The 13,502-nt window shown below is 48.4% G+C and overlaps 1 protein-coding gene across 5 annotated transcripts in view; it reads right to left on the reverse strand.

Moving 5' to 3' along the window:
• The window catches only part of GIGYF2 (GRB10 interacting GYF protein 2), a 2,415,541-nt gene that overhangs the window by 25,954 nt on the left and 2,376,085 nt on the right, over positions 1 to 13,502 (reverse strand). For all 5 annotated transcript variants that reach the window (XM_069617902.1, XM_069617899.1, XM_069617900.1 and 2 more), the window contains one exon: positions 8,549 to 8,699. In XM_069617902.1, coding sequence (XP_069474003.1) covers positions 8,549 to 8,699 — 151 coding nt within the window. The remainder of the gene's footprint in view (positions 1 to 8,548; positions 8,700 to 13,502) is intronic.

The following is a 13,502-nucleotide window of genomic DNA, read 5'->3' on the forward strand; positions in this document are numbered from 1 at the left end:
TGAATCTTGCCAGGGCACAAACGGAGTTGGCTGCCTTCAAAGCCATACCCCCAGAAGAAAGTACCTTTTTCGCCCAACCATCAAAGCGCTTGTCGTCCCTATCCGGAGGGATAGTAGGGTACACAGCCTGCTTCGCTGGGGCCATAGCCGCCTGCACCACCAAACTCTCCGGAGTAGGGTGCGTAGACAAGTAGCCGGGGTCACCACTGGCTGGACATTATTTTTTCGGAAGCGGCTTTTTCACTCTTTCAGACTCTCCTGAGCAGTCCAAGCCGCTGCCGCCACCCTTCTTTGCAACGCCATATGAAATGCCAACACCAGGTCAGTGGGTGGACCTTGATCCAGGATATCTTTCAGATCATCCTGAAGAAAATCAGATGGAGCAGACCACCCCAAGAACTCCGTCACCCTCGACATGAGACGCCTATACGAGGATTCAGCATGTGTACCAGGCTTAGGCCTGCCAAACTCAACCTCCGGAGAGCTATCAAGAACACTGGCGTCATGTAAGGATTGACAAAGGTCTTCCATTTGGTTATGACCAGACAACAGGTCATCAGGAACCTCAAGAGGCACAACTCCCTCCTCATCAGACCCTTCCTCCACCTCTGAAATAAACTCCAAGGGTTGGAACAAATCCACCCCGGGATGAGGAACAGAGTAGGGCTCAAACACAGGCCTCTCTGAGAGCCTTTCTCTGAGCTTCCACAGCCTTCCAGGCCCTTCCGGTAAATCCTCCTCAAAAGGCGTTGAGGGCACCGATGGAATTTGCGTCGACGGAGGCGCCGACGGCTTCGACACATTCTTCGAGGCCGGGTGCCCCGAGAGTGTCCTTCGATGGACGCGGCGCCAATGGCATCGACGATTTCTTCGAAGCCAGAGCCTCGAGAGAGTCCCTCGACAGATATGGCGCCAACAGCGTCGATGCCTTCTTAGAAAGCCTCACAGGCTCCGACGGTCTCGACGGCGTCGAGGACCGGGATCTGGACCTGGCACAGCTATAGCGATCACCCTTGTCCGATCAGGACCTCGACGGCAGCCAGTGGCTCTAGCTCATTCCTTGCTGGCTTCTCTCGAAGGCGCGGATGGAACGGTGCCTTGCGATTCGAAAATCACCATCATCTGCTGGCGGAATGCATCCGATTCGGCCGGCGACGAATGTTTAGTGGGACAAGTTACACGCCGTCTGGCAGAGTCCTCCGACAAGGACGGGGAAGGCGACCGGTGACGGCGGTTCCGTGAAGGCCTTGAAGAGGCAGAGGAATGGCGGGACCCACTCCGAGACCGAGACGCCCCTGGACTTACGCCGACGCGGAGTGTCGCCCCTCGAGTCGTCGGTCGAAAGACCAGCAGATTTCAATTTATGGGTTTTAGAAACCCTGCCTATCGACAATTTCTTCTTCCGCTCCCGCAAGGCCTTCGATGTCAGGGACTGGCAGTCATCGGTGGCGTGGCTCTCACCGAGGCACCAGAGGCAGACGTCATGCGGGTCTGTGATGGACATTTTGGAACCGCAGTCCCGACACTTTTTGAAGCCCGACATCGGGGTAGAAGACGAAGACATCATGAATCAAGTAGAAGATCCGAGGCGCGCAGAGGTTCCGAAGCTAACACATTCACGGAAAAAATGGAATGGAGGCTACGGGCGTCGACGCCCTAGATATAACATCCAGTCACGTCGACCATCGACGGAGGCCCTCGAGGGATAGCATATCGACGTCATCGACACAGGACGCCTACGCCGAAAAGTTTTCTGAATCAGCACAGATGTGGTAATTACTGTCAAAGATGTGGAATACATCGGAGGACACAATCCCTTCGAAATTATAGCTATATAATGTGTCCCACAATGTATCAGCTAGAATTTCTTTTTGCTGAATGTGAGAGAACAACAGTTATAACAGGTATCAGGCTAGAGGTGGGGAGGGGGAAAGAGGACACCATGTGAAATTGGGGAGTTGGAGGGGGCAGCTGGGGACCAAGTTCAGAGCTCAAACGTTTTTGGATAACCGCGGATATGATAGAAAACTAGATCAGGAATGAAAGTGCATCAAACAAAAGGACGAGTGTTGGGGTAGATGGGAGAAGGGTAGGGAAGGTGGGGGAACATGGTACCTGGAGGGGGAACTTGGTAAGTGCCTGGGAGAGTATGGAAGATCTTTGGATTTTGCATGCTTTTATCAGATAACCGCAGTTATTTGTTTGCATTTTAAATTTAAAAAATGAGATTAAGACCCGAAAAAATTGGAATTTTACAACTGCAGTGAGGCGGGTGGTAATGGGTGTGGCCGAATCTTTTGGTACTTTAAAGTAACCCAGTAGCCATATGGTGCACTCTGGAAAGATATCATGGCCAAAGGCCATGGCTAAGGGGCTCCAACGAAACCTAGTGGGCAACATGTCAAGGGGCCATGACGAAAGGCCATGGCTGGTGTTTCCAAAAGAAACAGAGTGGTGTGGCCATGGGCAAAGGCTGGGAAACCTATTGGAGCAATATGTAGAGTGGCCACAGCCAAAGGGCATGGCTAGCAGGGCTAGAAGAAAGCTATTGGGGCAACAAGTAAAGGGGCCACAGCTGAATGTCGGGGCCAATGGTCATGGGAGAAGGCCAAGGCCATGGCTAGTGAGCAGGAATGAAAAGGTGGTGTTTTAAAAGATACAGTGGGCACGCCCATAAGCCCTGGCTAGTGGGCCCAAAAGACATAGTGGCCACGGACAAATCCTGTGGCCACCTAGTGGGTCCAAAAGAAATATATTGGGGGAACATGTAATTGTAAGTTTGTAGAGCACTTCTACACAAGAGAAGCGCTTCAAGACGGAAAGGGAACAAGGGAATACAGTTGTGATTCTTAGGCCTTGAAGATTCCCAATGATCTAACAATAGCTAGCATACTAGGCCAGAGGCATATATACTAGTGAAGAGCTTGACAAAGAGTGCGGAGAGAGAGGGAGAGGAGTACAGAGATAAAAAAGCTACAGTACTGGCCTGGTGACAATTCATGTTGCATGGTGTTCGTTAAGATTTTCATAGTAATGATAAATCTTCCTGACCTGTGTCAACCCCAGAACATTTTGGTTTTACTGGTCGATTATTTTTCCTTATACCTCTGTGAGTGGGAACCTTTTTCCACACGCACTGAGTCTTTCACTCTTTTTATGGGTGTCATTTTTAAGACTCTCCATAGTGTCTTTTAAAAGTTATCCTCTTTGACAACTTTTTGGCAATAAGTGCCTATTGTTGCTGGGTTGCCCTAGGGGGTCCCCTTTGAACTTTCTCTGGGTAACCTTTAAAGAACTACAGTTCCCAAGGGTAGAAAGGATCTTTGGATACCTTTTACATGTTATTTGGTGAAACCAGCAACCCCCCCCCCCCTTATGTGGAGTGCTGGGGAGATGTCATGTATCCCCTTTCACACTAAAACTGTAACAATTCTGTTACAGGGACATGTTTACTTTAAATTGCTGGTGGCAGCGATACCTTTTATTAATTTGGTGCACCTTTACCACAGGCTGTTTGCAACCCCCCGGTAAAGGCACCCATGGGTGCTCATTTTACCAAAATAGCCCGTCTTGTTTTTTTGCCATGTTAGTTTTCCTTGTCCTTTCTTGTTCCTTCCCCGGACACCCAGGCAGGGAAATTCCTTTGTGTGATTTTTATCTTCAGCAGGAGTCCTGTGGACTCCCCACACATGCTCCAAAGTGTCTGTGACGGCAGGAAGCGAGGGAGGAGTCCAAAAATCTGCAGCCTTCTGTCTTTTAGACAGAGTGCGACATTCCAGTTCAAACCCCTCAAATGTGACTGTTGCAAGGCTGTTTGATTGGCTGGATTCCTGCATAAGAGTCCGAACCTGGAAGCTGAGGAGGTAATCGACCACTAGAATCAAAACCGAAGAGGATGAAAGTAAAGTGGCGGAGACGATTTCCAGCGATCGGAGAGCCTGCTTTGTAACTGGAGCCTGCTGTAGCCCTTCCTTCCAATCAACCTGGGGACTCCGAAAATGACAACCTTAACCCAGAGCCTGGTGAGACCCACTAGACTCCAGAAGACTGGTCTTTTAAGCCATACCACGCTGTGCTGTGACCGTGCGGGCTGCAATACCCCAATACCCTGGGACCTCGAGCCATTGTGCGGTGCAGTCTTCTGAATCTCGCTGAAACTTTGTGGGCATCCTGCAGGATCTTCAGAGACATGAATCAAGTCCGAAAGGTCCCTCCACCAGAGTGCTGGACCTGTGCAACGACGAGAATCCGACTGGTGACATTCGGTCTGTTAGGGAGAATCCTCAGAAATGTGCCAATTCCCTTCAACTTAGAGACCCCCAGCAACTTTGTAACTTCCTAGACCCAGCACACCTTATCTTACAATAGAGTGCTGGAGCGGTTACTTAGTATGCCCTTTGTCTAGCTTCTCATGTAACATTTTTATGTTACACTTAGCTCAATGAATGGCTGGTGGCAGGGGTTTCGTTTGAACTACCATGGTATGTCTTAACTGCGGGCTGCGTTTGCGGCTTCCGGTAAAGTAACCGCGGGAGCCATCTTTTTCAAAATGGCACAGGGGCATTTTATGACCCCCGGTCTTTTTCTTTCGCCAGTTCTTTGTGGAAAGCAGCTTCTATAGATTTTCTCTTTGCGTCAAACCAGGTTTGGTCTCTTTGTTCGTTTTGCCTTTGGCGGGATTCAGGAGTGAAGCCCGCCTCTGGCTCTAGAGTGTCTGCGGTAGGCAGGAAGTGAGGGAGGTGCCCGAAACTCCCTGTGCTTAGTCTGCTAGGAGACCCAAATGCACTCTATGGTGATTGGCTGGCTGACTGTCCGGTTAGGACAGCCACCCTGCTGGTTGAGTGACAGCTAGGCTGGAATGAATGGGCGAGAACTAGCTTGAAGAGGATGCCTGCTGCAACTCCTGGACCGTTGGTTTGCCCGGTGAAGCCCTGCTGCAGTGCCGAAACGCCAAGTTCGCATTGACAGAGAAGCCCCTGCAAGGATGACCTCTCCCTTTGAGTTGATGGGACCAATCAACTCCAAAGTAAGCCACCTGGACATCCATCTCAGAGCTGGTTGGTACAAAAGAGCATCTTTTCTCTCCACCGAATAATTTGGCCCATAAACTGCCAACCTGAACTTCTTTTTTTTTTAATATAATTGTTTTGTACCCTAAGGAAAAAGACTGGCGCACATATGCTGGCCGTACTGAGACCTTGTATGAGTCCTTGTATTGCTCCCTTCCTGGAGCCAAAGGAAAAAATAAAAAAATAAAATAAACTAAAGCGGAAAAAAAATGGCTTTTTGCAAAGAAAATTGCTCTTTGTTCTTCCCCTTTGTTTTTCTTTTTTAAATTGGGCCCTCTGCTCAACGATCCTCCCATTGATGAAATGCTGTTCAATGCTTCTGCTGGCCTGAGGAGCGCTTTCTGTAGTCAAGCAGTGAATTCCAATGTTGCTGTGGCAACGGGACGCCAAGCAACATCAATACGCCCTGCAGCGTGCATCACCGTACAGATTATCAAGGCCCTTTCCTCTAATGGGCCTTCGTTGTCCTCCGGGACGCTGCATGTGCAGACGGTGTGGACGCTCGCTGGCTTCCGCAAAGCTGCTCGCTGGCCTGGGTCATGCATGCCTTCTCTCTACGCGACAGTTCACAAGCGTAATGTGATCTGTTTGCTCCCTCAACTCTCTTAGCGTAAGCTGCGGCTACGCGACTCCCTCAAAGCGGCTTGCGGGGAATAAACAAAGCATATGGCAGCCAGTCCCTTTTCAACTGGCCGGCACGGCTCACAGAGCTCACCTTCTGTGATTCACTCTCCTGCAGCGGTGATAGCCAGCGTGCCAGCGGAAGCTCGGTCTCTGCAATCTCAAGGGAGTCTCTGGATACACTTCTCTGCGGGACTGACGCATCAGAGGCCCGATGAAATTTCATGCATGGGCACAGCTGTGCTCTGCTGCTGCCAGAGAGGACAGACCTCGTCACCAGTGAAATTACTGGAAGTACACACAGCGCAGTCATTGAAGGTAGAGTCGTTTATTAAAGTTTAGATGGTGTCATGTATGGCTGCAGCCATCTCCATCAAGCCATCTCCACCAACTGACAAGCTGTACATTTCATAACCCAGAGGCTTATCACAACAAATCTAGCACGCTGTAGGATGCTAAGCACTTGACAACAGAAAGGGCAGACGGAACAGAAACAGTGAGAAGGGAGCTGTGGGTACACTGCAAAGTATAGGAGAGGTGCATCATAACACACTTCTTGGGCTATTTCTACAACGTCTTTGGTTTTCACAATTGAGGGTTCCTGGTCTAGGAGCAGTTGTCAGACCAAAAGGTCCACCCATTACAGGTTGCGCAACCAGGAACACTAGCCTCTTCAGCCCCTGTGCAGATTCACACTCACTGAGCTCCTTCCTTATCGGCCTCTTGGCTTTAAATGAAGATTCACACTCTTGGCTTGTCCCGATTAGCCTCTTGGCTTGGCCGCTATGTGTCATATATCCTCTGCCAGTCTTCAGCCTTGCCGCACTGCACAAAAGGTCACTGCGTGGTGGTTTTATTTCTTCCCCATCTTTCTGTCATGCTCGTTTGCAAACTTCCACACTTGCTTTCTTATTTCGTATGTTATTTTCAAAAGGGCGCTTTCATATTTACCTTTCATCAGATCGTAGCTTGGTCCATAATGTTTTCATTCAGTTCGGTATTCAATATTCATGATGATTTATTTTGCTGCTCAATTCTCACTAAACCCGTGGCTTTGGGTTTATTTCAACTTGCATATATCATTTGTTTCATTCGCCATTCCATTTAGTTAATTCTGCATCCCTCATTGACACACAGTCCCTAACTGCGCCCCGCATCGAGTGACATTCCCCTTCACTCACCGGTTCTCTGCGTTTCCGTCGGGCAGCTGCATTGCTTAATTTCTGCTCCTCCGGCTGGCCGGTCACTGCAAGTTCCTGATCGCACATCGGATGCTTCTTACTGCTCGCTGGCAGCTCTGCTTCCCTTTTGTGGACACGGGCAGTGAGTCTACTTTCTCTTTGCTCGCAGCTCAAGCTGCTCCATTCAGACTACGGATGCTCTCACACCTGTGGAATTCTGTCGGCCCAACGTGCCCTGGGGTCCACAGCTCTTCTAGTCGCCTCTTCCCCGTCCCAGTAATGTAGTAGGTCGAATGAGGAAAATTGAGGGGAGTCGTTTTACATTAGCCCATAAATGCTGGGGGAGGGTTAGGTTGGTTTTCACAGGGAAAAGGGGGATACCATGTCTCGCTTGTCGGTACACAATCCCCAAGGACCCTCCACCAAGGTGATCCTCCCTCGCGTCTCCGTCCTCAGGGTCGGGATCCAAAAGCAATGGTTTTTCCCTGGCCATCTAAGAAGAGGACCCAAGGGGAGTAAAAGCGAGGCAGCCCTCAGGTTTCTCACAACCTGTAGATCTGGACAGGCACCTTCTTAATGCTTCTAATTAGTCAATCTGTACACGGTTAACATTCCCCCCCACAAAATATACAAATTAGTAAATTAAGAAACATTGAGATTTCCCTCAACTCTGTTATTTATAGGAGATAACAGGATTCGTTAGCAGTCCAAGATGGACTTGCAGGAAAACCAGCCCAACAATTGTAATTATAGTGTGCATTACGCACGTCTAAAGATGCTAACAGTGTTTCTATGGTCACACTATTGGCAGCCAAGAGGGGAAAACTATGGAAGCCACCTATCTTCAACCTTTCCGGCAGGATAACTTGTCCTCTTGGACTTTAGCGAATGCATGTATTGTGACTTGACCGCACCGCTATAGTCTTCTGCTACCCCCTTAGAAAAAAACTAACTTTTTTGTTGAAGGTTCAGTTAAATCACTGCAGCAAACTATTAATGCATTAACTGTGAGACGGAACACTGCTAAAAGGCACAAATGTAAGCCAAATCTTGAAAGTAATTTTTTCTCTGAAAAGGGGCAATGTTCTTATGCCCCGCTGAAAAGATTTGCCCTGCAGTTAAGAAAGGACAGTAGAAAAATACAAACTGACAAATTCTAGATCTCAAAACTAGGAAGAATGGGATATGAAGCAACGGTCTGAAGAGAGGGAAACCCGTACTTCAAGTCCCCAGCTCTGTAAAACGTGCCAGCGCTCTGTTTCTCCTGGCACTTCTTCAGCCACCAGGGATGTGAATAACTTTAACTCTGTGCATGTGCCCTAGCCAGCTGGGAACTGCTCTGTGTGAACAGCTCTACATGCATGCTCTGTGCCACTGGTCAGCAGGAAAAAGAACTGTCATCTGCACATTTACTGGTACATCCATAGCTAACTTCAATCTGTGAAAATGAGTAGTGGTCTATATGGTTCCTAGAAGCCTCTTAAATGCTGGGGTCAGCAAAGATATCTCACTATACAACAGCTAGAATTCCTCCAGTAGAGAACGACTCCCCCACACACCCCCATAGCTGGAGCTCATTTCTATGTAGATGGACAGCTCCCTGCAGCTCTCCGGGGATCTACCTTAATGACTGAGGTCTGAAAAGTGACCAGTGATCTCACAGCTCCCGACACTCACCTAGAAGGCTTGGGTCAGCTCGCACCATTCGCTGCTTTTTCTTTTTCTTGCCAGCACTTTGCACAGCTTCATAGCTAGACTGCTGGTTGTTGCTCTGGTTGGTCTGAAACACTGACTGCACTGCAGGATGATTAAGTCCCCACACCGAGTCCTAGAACACATAAAAAAGAGGAGCTTAATTTCAGGAAAGTAAAAATGAGTCGCTGGAACACAATCACCCCAAGAATTCTATAATTGGATACATTTCTTAGCTGAATCAATTAAAAAGGGGGCAAAATAATCCTACAGGACACAATCATAAAGGGAAAATTACTTACTGGTAACTTTCTTTCTATGGATTCTCATCCCACATATTCCTCATATTGGATAATTTCCACAAGGGGCGTAGTACGGCTTGGCGCCTCATTCTCAGATTCTTGCATGTCTCTAACACTCTACTCCAGGCGCGATGTCTACCATTCTTCTCATCATGTGCACTACTCCCCACTAACTCAGTTACCCACCCTTTCCCTCTGTGCTTTGCAGTTTAGGGAATCAATTACTATGAGAAGAAACGCAAAAAACAGAAAAATCTAAAAATATTTTTTGTGAGGATTAGGACTGAGCTTATCTTCTTTTTCTCTTCCTTTTTTTATTTTTAAATAAGGCCCCCAAAAGGCTGATCAACGCAAACTAATTTTGCGTAATAGCGCATACCTTCCTCTTACCACTCGACCACAAGAAAAAGCTGTCAGAGGTGGAAAGGGCAGTGAGGAAACTGGGAGAAGAATCCATAGAAAGAATGTTGTGTACTTGTGGAGTATGTGCATTGTAGTTTGAAGAGAAGGTGATGTGCTACATGCGTTTTTTGGGAGGGTGTGCATGGGCAGAATCAAGTGAGTGGGGGTGCACATGGAGGAGAGTGTATGGGGACGCTCTGCCTGCTCGAAGGCACATTCCCAGCGGGCACCTGGCTCCTGGTGGCAAGCTCAGGTTAGAAGCTTGGCGTCATGAATGAGGCGAAACAGAGCTTGGCCAAAGGGGCTGCGAGGACAGCGATTGGAAGGGGGAGCAGAAGGCCGGCGACAAAAATAGCGAGCTGTGCGGTGGTAATTTAAAATTGAAATAAATAATGAAATACAGAGATGGGCATGACGCTCTCACCTACCGGCCTGTGTCTGGTCATTTATGAGTGCGAAGGTGGCTCTTCATTCTTTGGGTGTAGAGAAACCATAACTGGCAACAAAGCTGGGATTGCCAGCCGGCGCAAACCCACAATGCAGAAGTAGAGCAACGAGAATTATTTAAAGGATAAGGTCTCTGCATGCATTCAGCACCACATACAGACCAAAGTGAGTACACACATAAATCAAGCATCGAGAAAGAAATATATGAAGTACGGCAAGCATTCCTGTATCTACTTTATTTTTTACTTCACCTCCTGACCCTATCATTAAGTGGAAGGAATTTTTCTCAAATATGTATTAGCGGTATATGGACCAAATTATACAAATGACAGCAAGGGTACCTTGTTGTTTCATTGTTTGAGCACAGAGGGCAAAATGCACTTAAAAGACTTCCGGAACTAGCAGATAATGAAGGAGCTTAATTACATTGGTTAAGCATTATATGGTCAAGGAACGGGAAATTACTTACCGTAATGTTCTTTCTATGGATTCTTCTCCCGATAGATATTCCATCCAACTTCGCTGCTTCAGCAAAACTTTCGACAGGGGGCACAGTGGACCTCAACTCGGCTGTCGACCATCGATCCGTCTTGCAGGGCACTCGATCATCGGCTCCGGAAGTGAAGTTGGGTGTCATATATATTCCGTCACTATGCCCCACACTTCAGTTTCCCCCTTTGCCCCTCCAAGCCCATCACGCTGCATAGGAAAACAGAGATAACAACCGTCTAATAAGCCCACAAAAACAAATTAAATAACCATAAACCTCCAAAGGAGGAAGAATTTGCAATAGACACCAACTAAGAAGTGTCGGAAAATAATTATTTTGTTCTTTTTTGAAACATGCAGCTGGAACGACACAAAAACGGTCACTAAGGACCATCACCAAGTCATCTTTAAAGAGATGCGCACCAACCACCGACTTCCTGAGCTGGGATGGATGGGAGGGGAGATGAGGAATCTGCGGGAGAAGAACCCATAGAAAGAACATTACGGTCAGTAATTTCCCCTTCAATGTATTGCTTTTCTCCTGCTTATTCCTCATCTGATAGATTCCAAAAGCAGTAGATGAAGGAGGCGGGCAGAAAGTTAGACTAAGATTTTGCAGCACTGCTCTGCCAGAACACGCATCAACTGTGCAAGCCACATCTAAACTATAGTGCTTAGGAAAGGTATGAAGGGATGACCACGTTGCTGCGTGACAAATATCCCCAAATAGGGACTCCCCTTTGTAATGTTGACGCAGAGAGCCCACTAGTCGAATGTGCCCCGATGCCTGACGTTAATTCCTTTCCAGCGGACTGGTAAAATTCTGCTATACAGAAGATGATCCAGCAGGACAAAGTTTGTTTAGTTATAGCCAGGCCATTATGGACTAAAGAAAAGGCCACGTAGAGCTGGTCAGCTCTTCTGAACTCGGATGTCCTTGCAATGTAGTAACTTGGTGCCCTTTTGGGATCTAGGCCATTAAAAAGCTCCTCTTCCTTAGAAGGGTGTGGGGGAGGATAGAAGACTGGGAGGGTCAATGGATTGAGTTGGGTACAGCTCAGACAACTTTAAGAAGAAAGCCAGGTCTCACCCTGAGCGAGAGTTTCTCCTGAAAATAATTCACTGGAAGTCAGTTTGCAAAATAAAGCCTGTAGTTCGCTCACCCGTCTCACAGATGTAATAGCCACCAGAAAGGCTGTTTTCAAGGAGATGAGTTTTAAAGAACAAGTGTGCACAGGCTCAAATGGAGCCACGATCAGAAATGCCAATACCAAATTAAAGTCACAATCTGGGACAACAAAGGGAGTTGGCAGGAACTTATTTAGAAGACCCCACAAAATATGAACCTTCATCCGGAGATCTCAAACACACAAGACCGCCAAAGATCCTTTGACTGTGGTGACCTGAAGGCCTGCTGACACCAGTGACAGAAAGAACTCCATCACTGTAGTGGTGGAGCAAGAGATGGGGTCAATCTCAAGTTCCCTGCACCTCACTTCAAATCTTCACCACCTGCACGCATACAAGGATTTTGTAGACAGTCTGCGTGCAGCTAGCAACACCTCTAGCACCTCCTCAGAGGTCCCAGTCTTCATACCTCATCCTCTCAAGAGCCACGCATGTGTAGATTGAAGGATTCCGGGGTCGTTCAAGTTTCCAACCTTCCCACTGGGTCAGGAGATCTGGGCAATGGGGCAACCGGTGAGGCGTACAGATGCACAGATACAAGAGATCTGAGTACCACGTTCTCCTCGCCCAATCCAGGGCGATCAGGATCATGGTCGCTCGGACCCTCTTGAGAACCCATGTAATTGCGGGAATTGGAGGGGGTTGGAGGTGGGGGAAGCGTAATGGAGAGGGAAGGTCCAATCCACCAGAAACACTCCCCTAGTGCACCGTTCGCTGGGAATTCCCTCGAGCAAAACTGTGTGCACTTCCTGTTTGGCAAACAGCTCCACTGCCGGGGTACCCCAGAGAGAGAAAATCTCTTCTAGGACTTCTTGGCACACTTCCCACTCGTGTGAGACAGTACTCGGCCTGCACAGAGCATCCGCCAAACTGTTCTCTTTATCTGCTAGATGAACTGCCGAGACTGAGATCCAGTTCTCTAAAAGCCAGAACCACAGCTGTATCGCCTCTTTGCAGAGGCGATGGGAGTGCACGGCACCCTGCCTGTTCTGGTAGTGCATGGCTACTGTGTTGGCTGTTAGAATTAGGAAAAGCTTCCTCATGAGAGACGGAGCAAATATCCTCAGGGCTAACTCGATGGCCCACAACTACAGCCTGTTGATGTGCCACCTGACTCATCGCTGACCAAAGGCCACTCCTCTGCAAGTCCTCGCAGTGAGCGCCCGACCCATCAGAGACGCATCCGTGACCACTCAGACTTGAGGCCAAGGAGGCCAGAAGGGTTCCCCTGCCAGAAGATTGCTGCGGGTGTCCCACCATCCAAGATCGCAGACCACTTGGCTGGACACAGTCGATTTGTGAGCGCTCCTACATACTGAGACCACTGGTCCCTTAGGAGCCACTGGAGGGATCTCATGCACAGTTTGGCCTCTGGCACCAGAAAAATACAGGAGGCCATGAGACCTAAGAGGCAGAGGAAAGAAGCCGCTGGTAAGGTGGCATGGTTTCGGGAACAAATGTACCATCTGTGCTAAGTTGACGGCTCTCCCCTTGGGAGGGAAAGCCTTCCCAACCAGAGCCTAAGACGGCTCCGATGAACTGGAGCCCTTAGACTGGCGTCATATGAGACTTCAAGTTCAGGGAGAAGCCAGGCCTGTGGCAGTAGTAGGCAGGTGTCTTACTGATGAGACAAGACTTGCCTCGGATCAGGCAGTTGTAAAGTGCTTATCCCCTATAAGGAACCTCAGGAAACTAATAGTTACTTAACGTAGTGACCAACGTACTCTTAGTCCATAGTCCCCTTTCCTCCATACTGTATGGGCATCCCAGAAGACAGAAACAATCTTCTTCCCCTTTACATTTAGAGTATGCGCTCACCTGACTCTGCCCACCGGCGCCACTCAGTCCCCATTGACGCGTCGACAATGATCAGCATTGCCTAATGAAACCAGTATTATTAGGGGGGGGGGAGATGGTGGGACATATGGAGGAAAGGGGACTTTGGACTAAGAGTATGTTAGTCACAACGGTGAGTAACTATTAATTACTCTTATGTCCAGTCCCCTTTCCTCTATACTGTATGGGAGATTACAACTTAATGTAGCCCCAGGGTGGGGAGGAGCCCTTCCTTAATAAAACAGGATTCTTAGAATCAACTGCCCGAATGCCGC

Source organism: Ambystoma mexicanum, chromosome 10 (assembly GCF_040938575.1).
Source record: "Ambystoma mexicanum isolate Mex_15411 chromosome 10, UKY_AmexF1_1, whole genome shotgun sequence".
Lineage (NCBI taxonomy): Eukaryota > Metazoa > Chordata > Amphibia > Caudata > Ambystomatidae > Ambystoma > Ambystoma mexicanum.